We start from the raw sequence: 21,470 nt of genomic DNA, 5'->3' as shown, positions 1-21,470 counted from the left end.
GTATATACCTTCAGTCACAGCACTGGGGAAGCAGGCTAACCATAGGTCCACATAGAGAATTCCAGGTGTTTTCAGCTTTGGGGGGACAGAGGCAGGTGAATCTCTGTGTGTTTGAGCACAACCTGGTCTACAGAGCTAGGACAGTCGGGGTTACACAAAGAAACCGTATCTTTTAAAACAAAACAATACAAAGAAAATATAAGAGGGCTCCAGGCCCTCTTATATAATTGGGCTCCATTATGAGACTTTGTCTTAAAACAAACAAACCAGGCCAGACACAGAGGTTAAGAGCTCTTGCTGCTGTTCCAGACGACCAGATGTAAGTCCCACCACCTACATAATAGCTCAGAGCTCTCTGTAACTCCAGTTCCAGGGGATCTGATGTCTTTTTCTGGACTCTGCTGGCAACAGGCACATACTTTGTGCACAGGCATGCACATAGGCAAAACACCCATAAACATAAAGTAATAAAAGACTTCTTTTTTAATGTAAAACTTGATTCTGACATTTACATAGGATACAAAAGACCAAGAATGGATGAAATGGTTTTTATTTTTTATTTTTTATTTTTTTTTTTGAAATGGTTTTTAAAGATAAGAACAGCATTAGCAGTCTGGAACTAGGGTGTAGTAGAGTGTGTGCTTAGCGTGTACAGGGTCCTGCATTCAGCACCAAAGAGAGGGTGGGGAGAACTTCAAAGCTTGCTTTATTCTACTGTGCCAGCAAGGCGCTGTTGTACTATAGCTGGTAAGGGTAGAATATGAGACATCTAAAGCAGACTAACATACCATACTGGCCTGATTTTCAATTAATATGTGGGACAGTCACTTAATAGAAACGATCTTTTCAGCCAGTTGTACTAATTCTTTTTTTGAAGCAGAGCTTCTCTTGGTATGTAGCCCAGACTGACTTCAAGTGTATGAACCTCTGCCTTAGCCTCCCAGGTGTGGGGGTTGCAAGTGTGGGCCACTATACCTAGTCTTATAAATGAAGTAGCCTTCAACTGCACACCCTTAAATGCCTGCTAGGGAAGTGAACTGTGTTCTCAGCCCATTATAAAAGTACAACAGACATGAGTCATATCACTAAATGTAAAAGATAAAATTATTAAACTTCCAGTAAAAGTTTTTGCAAACTTTAATTAGTCAAAGATTTATTAGGACACAAACTATAAAGAAAAAATAATGAATTCAAGTTTTAAGTTAATTAAGATTAACAAACTTTTGCCAGACCGTGTAGCATGAGCAAGAAGCCAAGCTAGTAATCAAGGAGGATAACGTGAGCCTGTAGCTCAAGCTCAAGGCCATGCTAGGCAACCCTCGAAAGAACTTGGCTTGAAAAAAATTACAAACTTGGTTTTTAAAGACTGTTCAGAAAACAAAAGGCAGAGTATCTCCAATATATATATATATGCATCAGAGGACTTACATCCTAAATCTGTAAAGGATTCTTACAATTCAAACAATAAATACCATGTTGAGGAAGATACATGGATGACAGATATGTACACAAAGCAATATCCCTTATTACTTTTGGAGGGAAATGACATTAAAAAAAAACACAATGAGATACCACTGTACTACTAGAGATATGACTAAAATGAAAGGGACTGACAGGCCAGGTGTGCATGGATTCAGAACAACGGGAACCACTTGTACATTGCTGGTAGAATGTAAATCAGTACCATCTCTTAACCCCACTGCCTGGGGGACTTCCCAGTGGAAGCAAACTTGTCTAATATGTCAAGAAAGAAAGGGAAAGGAAGGATAAGAGATGGGAAAGGGAAAAAGGGAGATAATGCTTGAACAGTGTCTTGAAAAACTGAGCATTTTATCTCATACAATCAAGCCATTTCTTTCCTACCTTTAACCCAAGAGAAATGAAATTATACTTAAATGCAATTTAAGTATAATAAATATAAAATGAAATTATACTTAAATTAGGAATGTTCATGATGCTTTATTTGTAATGGTCAATAACTGGAAACAAAAAACATTTGGACAGCCAAACAAATTGGGCTATGTATATGCTATGAAGTATCAATACCAAATGAAAGAAGTCATCAAATAAGGGGAACCCTTAGTATGATTCCATCCTCAGTCTTCCTCGCCCTCTCCCCCTCCCCATACCACTCTAGCTTCCTGAAATATGTTATTTTTTATCACACTGGTAGTTGCATGTACCTTCTGTTAATTTGTTTTTGTCTTCTTGAGACTGGTTCTCTCCATAGCCCAGGGTAGCCTCCCACCACAGCATCTGTCTTACTCAGCCTCCCAAGTCTGAGATTAGAGATGTGAGCCACTAAGCCTGGATTCACATGTACATTTTTTGAAATTTATTTTATTCTTAATTGTGTTTATGTGGGTGTGTCTGTATGTGACTATGGGCAAGTAAGTGATAGTACCTTCAGAGGCTAGAAGATGGAGTTGGAACCGCTGATGTTAGAATTACAGGTGGTTGTGAGCTGCCTAACATGCATACTGGGAACCAAACTCAGTATGTACTCTTAACATTGAGCCTTCTCTCTAGTCCCTAGATGTACTTTTTAAATATGTATGTTCTAAACCAGATATGCTAGTGTATATGCTTATAATCCTAGTATGTTGGTGGCAGAGGCAGGAAGATAGTTACAAGTTCAAGATTAGTCTGATCAGCCTAGTTGCAGGCCAGCCAGGACTATCTAGCAGGACCCTGTCTCCAAAAAGCAAACAAACAAATAAATAACTGTACTTTATTAAGCTATACAAAATGAATAAGCTGCTGTTATATTTTAAGCAATTCACTACCTTTTGGCTTCCTCAGCAGTGAAGCAAAAACTCCCTGCCTCACAGGTATATATATGCAGGTTTGACAGAGATGTTCCCCATCCAAACAAACACTTCTGTATCACCAGCAAATTACCTTTCCTCAAAACATTTATAACCAATACTGTTTTCATGTCCTGCCTAACTGTACTGTGAGTTTCCTGAGAGCAGGCCCTTTTCATATTAACTGCCTTCCACTGAAATGCTTAGAACTATGCCTGACACATTAAGAACTCAGTATATATTCTGTGATTTAGGAGTGTGTGTGTGTGTGTGTGTGTGTGTGTGTGTGTGTGTGTGTGTGTAGGCCAGTGTGGCAAAGAAAGTGATTCAATGTATGGTAATTCCTTTTTTTTTTTTTTTAAATGTGCATTGACGTTTTGCCAGTGTGAGAATGTGTTAGATCCCTTGAAAAGACAGTTGTGAGCTGCCATGTGAATGTCAGGACTTGAACTCAGGTCCTCTGGAAGAGCAGCTAGCTGCTGCATGAGAGGCTGATCTGGCTGTGACATTTGTCACCCAGTTGATCACCAGGGTTGATCTGGCTGATCTCACGGGCTATACGGGTGTTCCCTTCCTCACTGCGCCATGTGCGTCCCTGGAAGTGGATGGTAGTTCCTGACTAGAGGAGGACCAGTCTTCAGTCTTCTGTCAAGGGTAGCGCCCTCCCCTGCTGGAACCACCCTCCCCTCAACCCACCTTCCCCTTACCTCTTCCCATCACTGAAAAACTGTTGGGCAAGTATATTGGATTATCTACTTCATATACTTAGCAGTCTTTTTTTTTTACGTAACAGTCTTGATGGGTCATGTTCTCTCAGTACCTTTAAATAGCTAAATGTTCAGGAAATGTCCAGGCACAGTGGTGAACTGCTGTAGTCTCAGCTTCTTGGGAGGCTGAGACAAGAGGACTGCAGGAGCCCCGAAATTTGAGACCAGCCTGAGTGACAACATTGCAAGACCCATCTCAAAAAATCTTTTTAAAGTATGTAACATAGGACTGGCAAAGGTATTAGGTTAATAAATGAGTTTGCTCTTGGTCTCCTGAGGACTTTCCTTTCTCACAAAAATAATGACTTCCAGCTCTTACTTCTGATCATGATGTGACTTGAAGATTTGTCATGTTGCTTCTCTTTTCTCCACAGGGTTTATCCATGGCTTAGAGGACTAGGCTATACATCCTTGACTATCTTTTTATTGGGATTTTTATTGTGGAATGTAGATAACATCTTTTGTGATTCACTGAGGTAAGATATATTTTCATTCCTAGAAATAATCTTGGCGGCATTATATTAAGCAGAGAATTTGTAGGCATGTAGAAACAAGTGTCCTAAAATGAATTTTTACCAATGTTGATATTATATAGCACAATAAAATTAAACTCTGGAAATACTTATTTAAATTGCCTGAAGGTTTAACCTCAGAATATTTTATAACCTTTTTTTTTATGTGTGCATCACAAACCTATGTAGTTAATCACAGATTTACTGTATCTTTGAAAACTACCCAACAAGCCAGCATTGTGGCACATACCATTAATCCCAGCAGTTGGGAGGCAGAGGCAGGCAGATCTTTGTGAGTTTAAGGCAAGCCTGGTCTACAGAGTGAGTTCTAGGACATCTAGGGCTACATGGAGAAACCCTGTCTCAAAAAAAAAAAAAAAAAAAAGAAAAGAAAACTGTCTAGTCTGCTTCATTGAGTAAACACAAATGATTTGTAATAAGCATTTGAAATACATGTAAAACTTTCAATGGAAGTTGCCAATCAGCAAGGTTTAGACTATTGGAAACTTAGAAGTTGAATGTCCTGGTCTCTGTAGCAAATAAATTACAGGAGGGGAGAAGGAGGGAAGTATAACCTAACAGTAAGACTAACGAGAAATATTAAGGGCATTGCTCAGATGCTGAGTGCTTGTCTAGTATGTGTGAGACCCTGGGTTGGATTGCCAACACCAAAAAACAAAAGCAAGGAGTGTAGGGACCATTGGTTAACAGTGCTTTAGCCATTTGTGATCTTGATTCACTGTGGAAACATAAACAAATGTTTACTTGATTAATAATTACATATTTTATACTAAAGGGTTATTATTAATATTTTAGATGTGAAAATAGTATTGTAACTATGGTTTAAAGAAGTTTTTCTAGTGGCATCTACTGAAAATATCTAGTGATAAAATATATATAAATTCTATATAAATATAGAAAATATAAAAATTCTATATAAAATATATAGAATTTTCCTCAAAGTAATGTGGGAGAGAGACATAGACAAGGGTTCAGATAACATGGATTTAGCATAATTTGATAATTACTGAAGCTTGATAATAGATGTGTTATTATTTTCTTACTTTTAACGAGGGTGACTCTTTTTGAGACAGGGTCTCACGTTGGCCTTGAGATCACTAAGTAACCAAGAATGATCTTGAATTCCTTATCATTCTGCCTCCATCTCCCCAGTAGTAGACTTACAAGCATGTGCCACCACAAATGGCTCGTAGTTTGCATACCTTTGCATATGTTTGAAATTCTCTATAGATCCCTGTATTAAAAAGATGCATATATAAATGTGAAACTTTAAAGGTAGCTAAGTAAATACATATTTTGCTTAGATCCCTGTAGTAAAAAGTTGTGTAAGTAAATGAGTAAATACATTCCTTGCTTAAACACTAAGATCTAGCTGGGTATGGTGGTGTATGCCCGTAATCCCAGCACTGTAGGCAGGAGTTGCAGGACTTGAAGGCTAGCCTAGGCTACATGAAACCCTGGGGTCCAGGGTGGAAAGAAGAGTAAGAAACCAAGATCTTAATATGTGCTTCTGAATTAGAAATACCCAGCAGAATGCCTAAGAGAATGACCATGTGTACTAAGCGGATAGTCATCCCCTGGATCTGATCCACTCACCACCTACATTATGGCCTCGGGTTGGCATTTCACATTGGTATTCTTCTCTAACAAATATTAGTATGATATATACTTCTTTAATCAAAAGAATTTGAGACCCACCTGAACTACTAGGGTCAACTTGGGGACCTAAATTAATCTACCTTTTTAAAGTTCCTGCCATATATAGTTTTGCTAACGACTGCTTCCTCAACGGAGCACTTAAGATGTGAAACCATAGAAATGAAAGGAATGTATAGACTGTATAGTGGTATACTGAGATGAAAGGAAATGCATGTGTATTCTCTCCTGAGCAGATGGCTGGCTGGATTAGTGTTTCTCATAGTGTATTCCAGGAAATAGTTGTTTCAGAGTAGTAATAAAGGATTACCTAAAAAAACAATTTCCATAGATCTGTGGTTACTTGGAACAAAAAGATAGATTCTATGGTAAGATTTTTCAAGGCCCTTAATTAATATGCACTAAAATAATCTGTCAGTAAATTGTCTTATACATTAATTTGAGTCATTTCTTCATAAAACTTCTGGAAATACTGTTTTTCACAATACACTTTTAGAAAAGTAGATATAAAGAAATTATGTAACTACTGTCTTTTAGAATATTTCAAAATGTAATACCAGCACCAATGTATCTTCAATTGTAACATTGTGGTTTCCCCCTTCTCCACACAGGAACTTTCGAAAGAAAGTGCACCCTCTCTTAGGTGTTACAACACAGTTTCATGCATGGTGGCATATTTTAACTGGCCTGGGTTCTTATCTTCACATCCTTTTCAGGTAAGAAAAAGGCTTTTAACCTAGCATTGGAAGAATGTCACTTTTTTGACACCAAGTGAGAAGGTGTAAATATAAAATGTTGGAGACAGAATCAGGACTTATATTCCAGTGTTGCCTTTGCCATTTGGTGACCATAAGAAATCCTTTCCTACATTTTTGTCATGTGTATGGGATCATGGAGCTGCTGATAATTGGGGATTCTATCGTATATATTCTGAAAGTGAATGGCTCACAGCTGACTAATATCCAAGAAACCCAGTTATACCCAAGCCTTGATGAGTGGCAAGAGGGAGTGATGGTATATGATCTCAGAGTTTTCAATCTGGACCTTCTAGGGGCAGGGGGACCCTTTTCAAGAAGTAAGTTGCTTATCACTTTGCCCCCTTTGCTCCCTTTAAGGAGACTTCTTAGGATTAGATACTTACGGCAAAAATGGACTTTAAGTTCTTACTGGTCACCCATCCAGTCAGGCCTACATATCACTCTTTTCCCACTTAGGAGACCTTATATTTCTTCAAATCATTATTTATTTGTTTGTTTGTTTGTTTCTAAAAATTTTATTTATTTTTGTTTTATATGTTTTGCCTACATGTATTTCTGTGTGCCATGTGTGTGCCTGGTACCTGCAAAAGGCCAGAAGAGGGGGCATCAGATACCCTGGAACTAGAGCAGCAGATGATTATGAGTCACCAGTGCCCTTTTTTTTTAATGGTTTATTTGATTTTCTTTTATGTGCATTAGTGTGAAGGTGTCAGAGCGCTTGGAATCAGCATTACAGACAGTTGTGAGCTGTCCTGTGGGTGCTGGGAATTGAACCCAGGTCCTCCGGAAGAGCAGACAGTGCTCTTAACCACTGAGCCATTTCTCCAGTCTGCCACCAGTGCTCTTAACTGCTGAACTATCCCTTCAAAGTGTTTATGACAAGTTGTGTTTGCATTTACTTGTTTTTGTCTGAAATTCTGGTTAGGTTCATCCGGATCAGGGCTTACCTATTCACTGGCACTTTCCAGATGTGCAGGGCAACCCTGGCCTGTAGTCTGCACCAGTATGTGACACTCCTTCGTGGGTGATGTGTACGTTCTGATCTTTCACCAGTAGCACACTTAGCCTTAGATTCTTCTTGGGGACAAACTGAACTATTAATAGAAAAAAGAAGCCAGGCAGTGGTGGTGCATGCCTTTAATCGCAGCACCCAGAAGGCAAAGGCAGGCGGATTTCCAAGTTTAAGGCCAGCCTGGTGTAAAGAGCAAGTTTTAAGACAGCCAGGACTTCACAGAGAAACCCTGTCAAAAACAAAAGAAGAAAAAGGAAAAGAAGAGGAGGAGAAGGAGGAGGAGGAAATTAAAAAGGAAAAGAAAAGAAAATTTTCTTTGAACCAAAAATTCACAGCTTTGGTCTAATCTATCTAGAGGGAAAATTGATGGAGGCTGAAGGTCATTCTACAGAATGAAAACCATGTTTTTTTAAGACCAGCAAGTGCATGAGAAACGAAACTGAGGAACTATTGTAGCTGGGGAAAACAAACTTGTTAGGGTACAGCATGTTGGTAATGTTGCCTAGGTAAGAGCCTAGCACAGAAAGAAAAGGAAATCCTTGGGACAATTAAAATGGAAATCAGGGCTGTAGCTTAAATGATATTAATTATTAATAACCTGCTTAGAAGAATTGTATTTTGTTGATTTAGGAGGGTGCCTTAGTCTTGTGGAGTACTATGGATGTTCATTGGAGATCTCTGGTATGGTATAGCATACCAGTCTATATGTTATAGACTGTATTCATTATAGCTATAGGCAGAAAGTACCACAAGACCCAGTGTCTTCAGTTCAGTCTTTGAGGTCCTGAAGACCTTCTGGTTTTAAATGGGAAGGAACAAAGGTGGTAATAGGATCAAGAAACATGCATAGGTAAGCAATCTTGATCTTATTATTAACTTCAGATGGCCATGAAGAACTGGGGTTGGGAGTCTAGTTTCAAATCATCACAAGTTGTTTATAGATAAGGCCTATTGATCAGAACTGTTGTTTCTGGGATCCAGGAGAGAATGACTAAGGGAAAGAAAGTCAGAAAGGACAGATGGAACTAGTTAAACCTTCAGGTTTAGGGCAAGTGACTGAAGATTTCTAGGTCTCCATCCATTTATCTGGAATGTTGTAACAAGATGGCCATTTAGTAATGTAAAGCTTTGACAATACCTTAGTTTCTTTTACCTCAGTCCATTCAGCCTTGTATGATACGTCATTACCAGTTTTAAATCAATAGTCCTTAAATAATTGATATGTCTGCATGCATATCTGAGCAAAAATTTAAGGTAGCAAAGGAAACAGGTTTTACAAAATTAAAAGCAGAGTGCATTTTTCTATGATTAAAAAAAAAAAAAACAGGAAAAAGATTAAGAGGTCAGAAAAAGGAAAACAAACAAACAAAAAACCGAGCTGAGCACAGTGGCACACACCTGTAATCCCATGCCTTGGGAAGCAGTTGCAGAATGATCAGAAGTTTGAGAGTTCAGAGGTCATTCTCAGCTGTACATGGTGAGTTTGAGACCAGCTTTGTTTACATGATAACCTGTCTCAAAACAGCAACAAGAGAGTACCCATTATTCAAAGTTTGAAAATAAAATTAGATAAATGTAAGATGGGAGATAAAAAAAATAAAAATAAAAGCTTTAAAAATTAGGTAAAGTAAAAGTATATAATATAGTAGAAAGGAGGGAAACAGAGGCAAAAAGGGCAAGAAGGATATGAATGTAGCTCAGTTGTTGGATACTTGCTTAGCATGCACAAAGCCTTGGTTCTGTCCCCAGCACCACATAAAATGGGGCATAGTGGCACTTGAGATAGAGGCTAGATGTTTAGAAGTTAAAGGTCAGGCATCCTCATCCACATAGTGAATTGCAAGCAAGCCTGAACTACATATAACCCTTCCTCAAAATATCAAGAAGAGAAGGAGAGGGAGTGAAAATATGAGTCTTGCTTTTTAAACATATATATAGTAAAGTGGAAATACCACTAAAAGTGAAGTAAAAGGAGGATGCACAGAGGCAGAAAAAAACAGGAAAAAGAAATAGAGCAAGCCTTAGAACAGCTTATTTATATGCTCTCAAAACTTGTAGATGGTCAGTGATAGACATAAGGTAGGGGAGGGCCTACTTTAGCTTGTAGACACTCATCTTTGCTATAGTTTATGCCCAGGAGGCACCTATATTGGACTCCTAGTCAAGATTCACTAGAGCTGTCTTCATTTTAGTAGCTTCTTTGGGTAACAAGAGTCTCAGCTGGCCACACTTGGCTTTGCAGTCAGTCCATGGGCTGGGCAGGTTCTCTGGAGACTCCCGGTATTGTATCCCTGTGGTGGCTAATGCTCTCACTACGTAGACTAATGATGGCCTGACATTCACTAACTGTCCCAGGTTGGCCTCAAACTCAAGGCCCTCCTGCTTTCCTCTAATGAGTACCAGGGTTACAGGAAACTGCCACCACACCCACCTTTGCATTACTGTCAGCCTAGACTGTGCTAACAAACTTTCTGCCAAAAGCAGTTGTGTAGGCTTTTTGCTGGATAAATACTTAAAAATATCATCAATTAACAAGTTCAAAGTCTTACAACTAGCAAATGTCCAGGTTACATCTAAACTGTCGTTTGCTGCCGTTCTAGCTTTAGGACAGGAAAATGTAGGATAGTCATATTAAATTTTAGAAATTTAACTAGTAGGTTCTTTTGAGTTTTGTATTCTTATTTGAAATACTAGAAAATTAGGTTTTGTATATGTCATGATATATTTTGTTACTATTCGAATACATTTAAATAGTGTAGTATACATAAAACTATATATGTTATATGTTACAGACAACTTATTATCTTTCAGGGACAAATTCAGCAACGTTTGTCATATGTGCTGATTTAATCTCACCTCCCGGAGAGAATTACTTAAAAGAGAGATACCAAAGCACCTGTTACCTCTCTGCATTTCTCATACCTTTATTTAATTAATGCTTACAGCTGCATTTTCAAAGATGGAATTGTGATACCAACCATATGGGGAATTAAAATATCATGCTTGATTCTAAACTACAAACATCCTGAAATTACAGGCTATGAGTTGATTTGTCTGAGAAATTTTTCCACTTTTATTTCAGTTTATATACAAGAACACTTTACCTGAGGTACAGGCCAAAAGTGAAGGTAAGTGTATGTGGTAAAGGGTAGGGTGGCGGCAGTCTTGAGAAGATCAAACAGGTGTAAGAGGCAGCAGGGAGCTATGGAGAACAGTAGAGGGGCAGCACAGACTTTGGAAGCAGTAGGCCTCAAATCTGAATGTTCATTGTCCGTTTACTACTCTTGAGATCTTAGACAAGCCTCTTCTTTAAGCCTGAGTCACTTCAACAAAATGGAGCTGTCTACATTATTTTATTTATATAATAATTGCATATAATAATTTATATAATAATTATTTTATGTAATAAAAAGCATTATTTTAAGAATTGGAAATTAAGGAGCTGGAGAGATAGGTAAGCAGTAAAAACATGTCCTGCTGTTTCACAGGACCCAATATCCTTTCCCGGTACCCATGTCAGGTGCTTCATTACCACCTCTAACTCCTGCTCTAGGGTACCCAATACCCTCTTCTGGCCTCCACAGCACTGCATTTACACATACACACATGCACACATACACACACACACACACACACATAAACACACACACCTAAATTTTCTTTAAGAAATACAGATTGAATGCCTACTTCTGTGCTTGACAAAGTAGATGCTTAAATACATTAAGTGAAAGTACTTTTGATGCAAGTCAGGAAGGCCATTGCTATATGTTCAGGCGACTGACAGTAACAAACCTAACATTTGTTATATCCACACTCCAGGGATTGTTCTTCCTCATTTCTTTTCAGGCATAGAATAATCTTTTCCTCTCTCATTTTGTCCTCACTTGTTTCTACAGTTTCTCTTTGGAATCTGGCCAGTGATCATGTTTGAACCTCAGAGGAAGCACTGATGAATTGTTTTACCAAGAAAACACAAAGCACCTACTGTGGTTCTGGCAAGATGGTCAAGAAATCCCCAAAGACTTGTCCATTCAAAGACAACATGCCCATCAAAAGAGATGAATGACTCAGCTACACAGAGAATGAGCAACTGGTCTATTGGGTGTTTATCTCCTGGCTTTATCTCATTTGTTTTGGACCTAAGATGCTTACAGAAAAACAGATAGTGTATATTTATATTCTAGAATGGTGGAAAGGTTGGGCTTTTCTTAACAGGTTAACAGTTTGCGCTGGTCATTTATGGAAAATTAATATTTTTTATTTTTTTACAAGAGTAGCATATTAATTATACCTTTATTAATTTTGATTAAATATTGAACAAAGTCATTAAGGACTGGCAAAATCCAAAATCCAGATGGTTGATTGTGAGCCAGCACTTAGTTGTGTCAGCTTTGACTTAGAACTTCACAGATGGTTTTCCAATATTAAAAAGAAGGGGAAGTCCTGGCTGTGGGATTCTAGGTGGCTCCTCGCTGTCTGCCTTGGTGCTAGCTGGAGTGCTATAAGCAAACTCCGACCTGCCAGTGAGTGGGCTCTGTTCTCGTTACCTCCAAGAATTTGTCTTGGGCTTTGTGGCAATAGCCAATCCAAGGGGTGGGCCGTGTAACATCCCCTCAGAAGCTCTCCATGGCACCTGTGGAACGTAGCCCCTCTCACCAGTTTAACGCTCGTGTTTTGCTTTCTTTGATCTATTATTCTTTTTGTGTCTAGCAAATTTAACTGGTGGTCTAACCTACCCATATTCTGTATGCCAGCATAGTTTAAGTTAAGTTATCAGGGAAAGTTGTAAAATTTTCACTTTTTGCATTATGTAGTATTTTCCAGTTCTCAGAGAAGTCAAGGCTATACCCCGGCACATAAGTTAACTAGAAGTAAAATGGTCAGGACTGTTCTGCATGAACTGTACTAAAATATTTATTCCTTCATTTTTTCAGGAGAAGAAATACAAGGGTTGAAACAGTGCTGACTTGTAACTTTTGCAACATCTAGACTTAGAATACTAAGTAATAGCAGTAAAATCTTACTGTGAGGCAAATGGTTCCAATTTGGATTTGAGTATATAAGAAATTGAATTGATTCTCAAAAATAGTAAATGAAGAATCATACATATATCTATTAACTACATCCTGAGCTATGGCTTCAAAAGAAAAGTAGGTGGTTTGTTGTTTTTTGTTTTGTTTTGTTTTTTTTCATGCGAAATTGGTTTTTAAAAAACTTCTCATTTTTTTTCAATCTTCAATCTAAGTAGTCTTAGCCTAGCAGGGTGATGCATACCTTTAATCCAAGCACTCAAAAGGCAAAGGTAGGCAGACCTCTGTGAATTTAAGGCCAGCCTGGCCTAACATAGTTCCAGGCCAGGCAGGGGTACATAGTGAAACTGTGTCTCAAAAATAAAGAAAGAAAGGAAGAAAAAAAAAGGTTTGATTAGTTAAGTAGCCTTGGTACATTTTTTAAAACAAAAAATGTTTCCTTTGCTCACTGGCGTTTTTAAAGCCCAAGTACTAGTTTCCTTCCTTTAGCATCCCGGATGGCCATTAAACAAACACACCTTTTAGGAAAGCAAGACACACCAAACATAAACCTAAAAGAACCTAAGTTGTACTTCCATTATAGGCATGAATCAGAGTCTACAGTACATGCAGTGAGATTCCCAGGTTCTTGTGTCCTGGAACAAGAACTGGACCAGGGACATATGGGTAGTGATAGAAATAGAGACCTTTTATTAGGATAAAAGAAAAATATTCCCCAGAATGGGAGTGGGTCCAAAGACTGGGAAGGGTGTCCACGGCCCTGGCCAAGAGAAACTCCACCCTTTATAGGCCATTTCCATACCCTCCATCTTTTCTGCAATTAGAGAAGGTAGGGCTTTCTAAAGCACATTGTTTTGTTATGTATAGGGGTTCACTCCTTTTTTTTTTTTTTTTTTTTTTTTTTTTTTTTTTTTTTTTTTTTTTTTGAGGAGAAGAAATACAAGAGTTGAAACAGTGCTGACTTGTAACTTTTGCAACATCTAGGACTTAGAATACGAAGTAATAGCAGTAAAATCTCGTTGTGAGGCAAATTTATATTTGAGTGTATAAGAAACCAGTCTTCCTTTAGGTTGGTTTTTGTTTGTTGGCCTCTAGAGCATCCTATTCTCCTACCTCACTTTAACCCTCATCCTCAGAGCTGTGGTTCCAAAAATCTTTTTTCAGGAGCTAAAGGGAGATAATATAGTTTGTATAAGTTCCATGCTAATGAAAGGTGTAATCCTTGCCAAAGAGAGACTAAAACTGTCTTCCTATTTTTATCTGTTGGTTGGAGAGGAGGCTTTGGAGTTTTTGTTGTGGGAGTTGGTTTGATCCCTGTGTTATAATGAGTTAAGTTTGAAACTGTCATATCCTAGAAGACATACATTTTATATGATTAAAAAAATGCAAGAATTTTTTTTTCTGGAGAGATGGTTTAGCAGTTAAGAGCATTAACTACTCTTGCAGGGGCCCTGGGTCTGATTCTTATCACCCACATGGTAGTTCACAAAAATTCATAACTGCAGTTTCTAAGGTTCTAATGATCTTTTCTGACATCTGCAGACACCAGACATGCATGTGGGGTATGCACATACATACGGAAGCAAAACATCCATGCACCTAAACTAAATAATTTTTTTAAAATGTCAGTGTAAGAATATAAGCAAGAAAAATATGATTATGCCAGCCCAACCAATGGCTCCAGAAAGGACCAGAGTGAGGAAAACCATAGCTATGCTTGTATAAATTGTTATGGATATAATCCTTGAAACTGTTAAAAAACAACAACAACAACAAAAAACCCACAAACAAAAAATACCCAATGGTGGTTATGCATTAAAATCATGGCAAAATGCAAAAGAACAATTTTTTAGAAAAAAAAAAAATCTAGTAGTGGAATGGATTAAAGGGAAGATAGCATGGGACTGTATCCATTGAGTACCAACTGTGCCAAAAGAAATAAAAAATAAAAAACCAAAACATAAGGTTATAATTACTGATAGATTTGTAATAGAGTTTATCTTTTTCTTTATGAAGTTAAAGCATCCTGTTTGTTTTCTGAAGAGATCTTTTAAGTCCTTCAGCCTTTTAGTGACTTCTAGGTGTAGGTGGCCTTGTCTCTAAGGTGTTCTTGAGGCTGTGGAGACTTGTGCCTTATGGACACTGATATCCTTAGAGTAACCTCTACAGTCCACATCCTGTCTCCAAACATCCAGTGCCCTTTTTAGCCAAGTGTCAGACACAGTGTAATGTCCCTGTCCTGTATCTCCTGAGAAATAAGATTCTAGCAGTGTGCTGAGTTGTAACCAAAATAAGAGAGACTTTCCTTTTTTGGTAAGACTTAATAGTATGTCCTTTTTATAACATACAGGGAAAGTACACCCACTCTGATGTTACTGCTTGATGGTATTATAACTCCTATAATTTTCATTATGGAAAGGAAGTTCAATTTAAAGATCTTTGGCAAACATAACCATCATTCTAGATGTATCTCAGCCTTACCTGAAATCTTACATCCATCAGTCACTTGTACACTAAGAACAATCCTATGAAGGAATGAATCCAACAAAAGAATTCTTTTTTTTTTTTTTTTTTTTTTTTTTTTTTTTTTTTTTTTTATCAAGCCCGAGCTGTCCTAGACTTGCTTTGTAGACCAAGCTGGTCTCAAACTCACAGAGATCTGCCTGCTTCTGCCTCCCAGAGTGCAGGGATTACAGGCATGTGCCACATGCCTCAACAGAAGAATTCTTAACTCAACATTCAGAAAATTGGATCAACATAAATCATTTTGATGCTGTTTTATTTTTGTTTACCTTGATTTAAAAAATGAAATAAAATTTTAATCTTTCTCAGAACTGATTTTGGAAGAAAATCTGTGAATCCAGTATAAGATTTAGTAGCTTAATAGAGCTTTTGTTTTGTGACACCAATTATTGTTGTTCATCTTATATATACAAGTAGCATTTTAAAGTTTCATAAAACATTTGTTAGGCAAGAAGTATAATTTTAATAAGTTCAGGGAGTTGATGGTCCCTGTTTATTATAAGGCAGTGTGTGCTTATTAGGCCTTTTATGTATCTCTTAGACATTCATGTTTACTGCCATGTTTTAAATTAGGCATGGCCGTTGCGTGGAGTGACAGCTCAGCAATTAGGAACACTTGTTGCACTTGCAGAGGACCTGGGTTCAATTCCCAGCAGAGGTGGCTCACAACCATTCATAAATCCAGTTTCAGGGCATACAGTGCTCTCTTCTGACCTCTGAGGGCGCCAGTCATGAATGTGGTGCATGCATATACATTCAGACAAAACACTCATGCACAGAAAATAAAACTTGAAAAAATTAAGCATGCTAAGAGAAAAACATAATAAAGTAGGGGTTTTTTTTTTTAATGTATGAATGAAATAGCCACATACTTTTGTCATTTAGTTCTTTCTGAATGTAAAATTATGATGATTACATGAAAACAGTTACCATGAACAGACATGACACAATTAGAGCAGGTTTCAGGCAGCAAATAGAACCCATATGGAAGAATTCAGACTCCCTCTTTGAGATGGAAGAAAGGTCTAGTGAGAGGAGAAAGCATCAAGGTAAAGCTGTTAGGTAGGATGGGAATTTTTAGGATGGGGTCTCTTCTCTCTTTAGGCTTTATCCTAAAATAGACTGCAACAGTTCTTTTCTTTGATAGAGAAAAAACACAACTTGAGAATGCTTAAGGTTTTTGTTTGTTTGTTTGTTTTGAGAATTTGTCTTTAGTTCTTATACAATTTTAAAGTTTTTTATTAATTTTTTACTAATTTTAACATTTATTTACCTTAGATGTAGTTTTAAAACTCTTATTAATTATAAATTAAAATTTCAGTTTTTTCTTTAGATGTTTTAAAACTTCAATTAAAGTAGGCTATCCATTTGTGATCTTTAATTCTTGTTGCCCAGGTCTTCCAAGTGTGTGTGTGTGTGTGTGTGTGTGTGAAATTTCCCTATTTTGGGAAGCATAAAATAAAATTATCTTAAGTTATATTTATCTAATTTTTAAATAATAAGTTGAATTTACACAGTTATGAAACAAAACCATCTGGGATAAATGACAACTTTGGAAATATTCTTTTGTAAATCAGACAACAGAGGAGTGGCAAAGAGACAAAAGGCTGATGCTAGGAAGTTAACAACCAAACATTCTGAAAACAAAATTAAACCAAATGTTCTGCCCTGAAAACAGCCACAATGGCACCGTAACTGCTTCCTATGCATCAACTCAAAATAAACCAGCCGACTGTGGCCTAAGCCAAGCAATTCCAACTCCCTGGAAAAGCTTAATAGCATCTATTTGAGGAGGTAACACCAAGCAGCTGGGCAGAGTGGGCACATTTGGGTACCTGACAGCAAGCGAGGCTACTCTTCTGGTGAAAGGGTATCATTCTTGGAGCACCATGTTTAGTGCCAAACATATGTACATGGGGCTGGGAAGATAGTTCAGTGGATAGAGTACGTGTGGGTAGAGTACGTACCCATCATGCATGTGTGAAACCCTAAGTTCGATTCCCAGAAACACACGCACATGCACATACGCATGCACAACACAACACAGATCTGACTAAGTTTATACAAAGGGACTAAGTTTATTCTGGAACCAAACATGAATAACCATGACCTAGGAACAGATCCAGATTGCCCAAATATTATATCCCCACCTTGTAACAGTTTCATAAAGTTTTTATAGGAATAGAACATGGGGAGAGTTAAGAGCACTTTTTGTTCTTGCAAAAGACCCAGGTTTACTTCCCAGTAACCCACATCAGGCAGCTCCAACTTCCTGTAACCCCAGTTCATGAAATCTATATCCTCTTCTTAACTCCTGGCTGGTGGCTTGCCAAATGTGTTACAGACACAGGTCAAATCTCCTCAAGCATTAAGAATTTCTTAAACCATCTTGTAGAACCAGAATTGAGAAAAACACCAGCCAGATAATGTGTTGTCTCTTTCAATTCTTATTCAAACTTTAAGCTCATGCCAGTATGTACAAGATGCTTTGGGGACCATCAGATTCATCTATTCTCCCAGTATGACCATGTTTAAATTTCTTCTGAGCTTGTGAAGATGACTTAGTATGTTAAAGCACATGTCGCTAAGCCTCGTGACTTTAATCCTTGAATGTGATCCATGTGGTGGAAAGAGAGAACCGACCCTCTTGAGGTCAGTTCTCTGACCTCAACTAATGTGTCATGGCATATACTTACACACTAAATAAGTTTAGTTTTTAAAAACGTCCCTCCCTGTTACTGTGTTTAACTGGCATATTGGGAAAGGTGGCCAAGTTTAAACTTGAACACTTAGATCTCACCTAAATCCTACGCTGATCAAACCCACCATAACAGATTCTAAAGTAACCTTTACCCCCATCACTTGGTCCTACCAGCTCTGTTTGCCCAGGCACAGTGGCAAGAATTCATTCTGCCTCCAACCCTTTCCATGAGCAGTGAATGAGAATGGCTATACCATAGGAGAGGTGGCTTGGCCTACTCCCAGAGATACCACTGTGAAACCACAGCAAGGGGAAGTATGGGCTGCTAAAAGCACAGTAATAGGTCTGTCCCTCCAGACTGCAAATTAAGATGTGTGAATGGGGGAGTAGTTAATGTTGGGTAAATAAGGGTCTGTGCTGTTAGGGCCTGAGGCAGAGCACCTTACCTGAGCTGCTTTTCAAACATGGACCTTTTCAGTTGTCCTGGAACCAATTGTGGCTCATTGCTGTGGAAATGTACTTGACTACAGCTAGATGCTGCTGAAGGATGGTCTCTCATCTGCCCCAGGACCTGTCCCTTGAAACCCAGCAGGCTATCAGCCTGGGAGGGATGTACACCACAAGTCAAGTCTTTTGTAGGGAACCTTAATTGTTTTTGTGATCGTTTTAAGTAGCCAGTGCTACAATGATTAATCCACATAATGGCCTGCCTCAAAAAGCCACTCTCAACTTTCCAAGTCTTAACTTGAGCTTTTTGAGCTGTGGCCCTAGGGCACTGTCTTAATCAGTGTTCTGTTGCCGTGAAGAGACACCATGACCATGGCAACTCTTACTAAAAGCAAGAATTAGTTGGGATTTGCTTAAAATTTCAGTGGTTTAGCCCATTATCCTCATGGTGGGGAGCATGGCTGCATGCAAGCAGACGAGGTAGGTGAGAGTTCTACATCAGGAACAGGCAGCAGGAAGAGTCACTGGGCCTGGCTTGGGCTTCTGAAAGCTAAAATCCCACCTCTAGTGACATATTTTCTCTTAGGCCATGCCTCCTAATCCTTTTAATTTAACACTCCTTGATGACCAAGCATTCAAATATATTAACTATGGGGACCATTCTTATTCAAACCACCACAGGTTACCATAAACCACTGACAGGAAGGAAGGGGAAAGGGATAGATTGGAGCTGGTGCCTACTAATTGGGAGCTTGCCCATCATTTCCAAGTGCTCCAGGTGAAAGTAAGAGAGGGATGGAAGACAGGAATAGATTCCATAAAGAATCTTGGTAAGGAAAAAAGTTGGAAAGGATTATGTGCTTCTTAAAGTTTTGTTTGTTTAGTTTTTGTGTGGGAGTATGTCTAAGGGCCAAAGTTAACCTGTAAGCCCCACATGCCCAAGGGAAGATAACTTCCTGGAATGTTGGGAGCTATGGTTCTTGGAAAATAATGAGCCATATATTTTGATCCTCTCAACAAATTTGTTTGCACTGCATGTGCTTGAGCACATGTGGGCAGGAGTTACATAGGCAGGAAATACATCAGGATGTACTCTTGCCCCTTATTGGACCTGCTAGGAAATGCAATGAATTATGGGTTTTGCCTTTTCAAGGCTTCTGCAAAATGTGACTCATGGCCATTTCTTGGGAATCCAGCAGTGGACCTGGCCAGAGTGCATTTTTCTGACCAATATCTAAAGCTTGCTTCAAATTTGGCTCAAAATTGTGGAGCTGGTTTTTTTCTTGCAAATCTCTGGCTTTACATTTGGAGGCCCAGTGAAATGAAAAACCATTCCACACAAATTTTGCTTTGAAGGAAAGCCCCAGCCCATGTGGAAGCCCACAGACAGGTGCCCCGTATATCGCAACGCTGTGCAGCTAGAGCCTCAGCTCCGACACCACAGCTCCAACATTTGCTCAATACCACACCCTGTAACCCTTTACTACGTAGCCACCTAGGCAGCTCTCTTGTTGCCGTTTCACAACTGCAATTCTGCCATTGTTAAGAATTGCAGTACAAACATCTGCCATACAGACAGTCCTAAGCTACCCGAATGAAAGGGTCTTTCAACTCCAAAAGGATTGTGACCCATAGGTTGCTGCTCCAAACTTTTTTCTTTTTTTAATTTAATTTTATATATATATTTATTTATTGCAATCTCTTCATTTTGTATCCCCGCTGCAGCTCCCTCCCTCATCTCCTCCCAGTCCCACTTACCCTCTTTATTCTCCCCCTGTGCCCTTTCCCTAGTCCCCTGATAAGGGAGGACCTCCTCCCCTATTATCTGACCCTATCTTATCAGGTTTCATCAAGGCTGGCTGCATCATATTCCCGTGTGGCCTGGCAAGGCAGCATCCCCTAGGTGGAGGTGATCAAAGAGCCACCCTTACTAGGGAACCCATTTGGAAACTGAGTGGCCAATGGGCTTCCTTTGAACAGGGGGTCTAGGTCCTCTCCATGTATGGTCCTTAGTTGGAGTGTCCATCTCTACAGGACCCTCTGGGCCCAAGTATTTTGGCCCTGTTGTTCTTTTTGTAGATTTCCTGAACCCCTCCAGGACTTTCCTCTTCTTCCATAAAGATTCTGGCACTCTGCCCAAAATTTGGCTTCTTTGTCAAAAAACGACATGGTACTGGGGTAGAAACAGACTGGTGGATCAATGGAATCAAATTGAAGACCCAGAAATAAACCCACACACCTATGGAAGCTTAATTTTTGACAAAGAAGCCAAAACCATACAATGGAAAAAAGACAGCATCTTCAACAAATGGTGCTGGTCTAACTGGATGTCTATATATAGAGAAATGCAAATAGACCCATACCTATCACCCTGCACAAAGTTAAAGTCCAAGTGGATCAATGACCTCAACATAAAATCAGACACACTATATCTGTTAGGAGAAAAAGTGGGGAAGAGCCTTGAGTTCATTGGCACAGGAAACAACTTCCTGAACCTAACACCAACAGCACAGGCTCTAAGATCAACAATTAATAAATGGGAACTCATGAAACTGAAAAGCTTCATGAAACTGTGAAGCAAAGGACACTGTCATCAGAAAAAAAAAATGACAGCCTACAGACTGGGAAAAGCTCTTCACCAACCCTATATCTGACAGAGGGCTAATATCCAGAAAATATAAAGAACTCAAGAAGTTAAAAAGCAACAACCAAATAATCAATGGGGTACAGAGCTAAACAGAATTCTCAACAAAGGAATACTGAACGACAGAGAAACGCTTAAAGAAATTCTCAACATCCTTAGTCATTTGGGAAATGCAAATCAAAACAACCCTGAGATTTCACCTCACACCCATCAGAATGGCTAAGATCAAAAACTCAAGGAATGATGCATGCTCGAAAGGTTGTGGAGAAAGGGGAACCCTCCTCCATTGCTGGTGGGAATGTAACCTTGTACAACCACTTTGGAAATCAATGTGGTGCTTCCTCAGACAATTAGGAATAGCGCTTCCTCAAGATCCAGCTATACTACTACTAGGCATATATCCAAAAGATGCCCCACCATTGAATAAGGGCATTTGCTCAACCATGTTCATAGAAGCTCTATTTGTAATAGCCAGAATCTGGAAACAACCCAGATGTCCCTCAACAGAGGAATGGATACAGAAATTGTGGCACATTTACACAATGAAATACTACTCAGCAATTAAAAACAGGGAAATCATGAAATTTGCAGG

At 38.8% G+C, this 21,470-nt stretch overlaps 1 protein-coding gene across 2 annotated transcripts in view; it reads left to right on the top strand.

Moving 5' to 3' along the window:
* Positions 1–13,443, top strand: part of Acer3 (alkaline ceramidase 3) — a 73,078-nt gene extending 59,635 nt beyond the window's left edge. For both annotated transcript variants that reach the window (XM_055623520.1, XM_055623519.1), the window contains 4 exons: positions 3,949–4,050; positions 6,375–6,479; positions 10,616–10,661; positions 11,430–13,443. In XM_055623520.1, the coding sequence (XP_055479495.1) occupies positions 3,949–4,050; positions 6,375–6,479; positions 10,616–10,661; positions 11,430–11,483 (307 nt within the window). In that variant the 3' untranslated portion in view covers positions 11,484–13,443. The remainder of the gene's footprint in view (positions 1–3,948; positions 4,051–6,374; positions 6,480–10,615; positions 10,662–11,429) is intronic.
* Positions 13,444–21,470: the final 8,027 nt, after the last annotated feature.

Source organism: Psammomys obesus, unplaced genomic scaffold (assembly GCF_907164565.1).
Source record: "Psammomys obesus unplaced genomic scaffold, mPsaObe1.curated_primary_1811, whole genome shotgun sequence".
NCBI lineage: Eukaryota > Metazoa > Chordata > Mammalia > Rodentia > Muridae > Psammomys > Psammomys obesus.
This window is presented reverse-complemented; position numbering and strand designations above follow the sequence as displayed.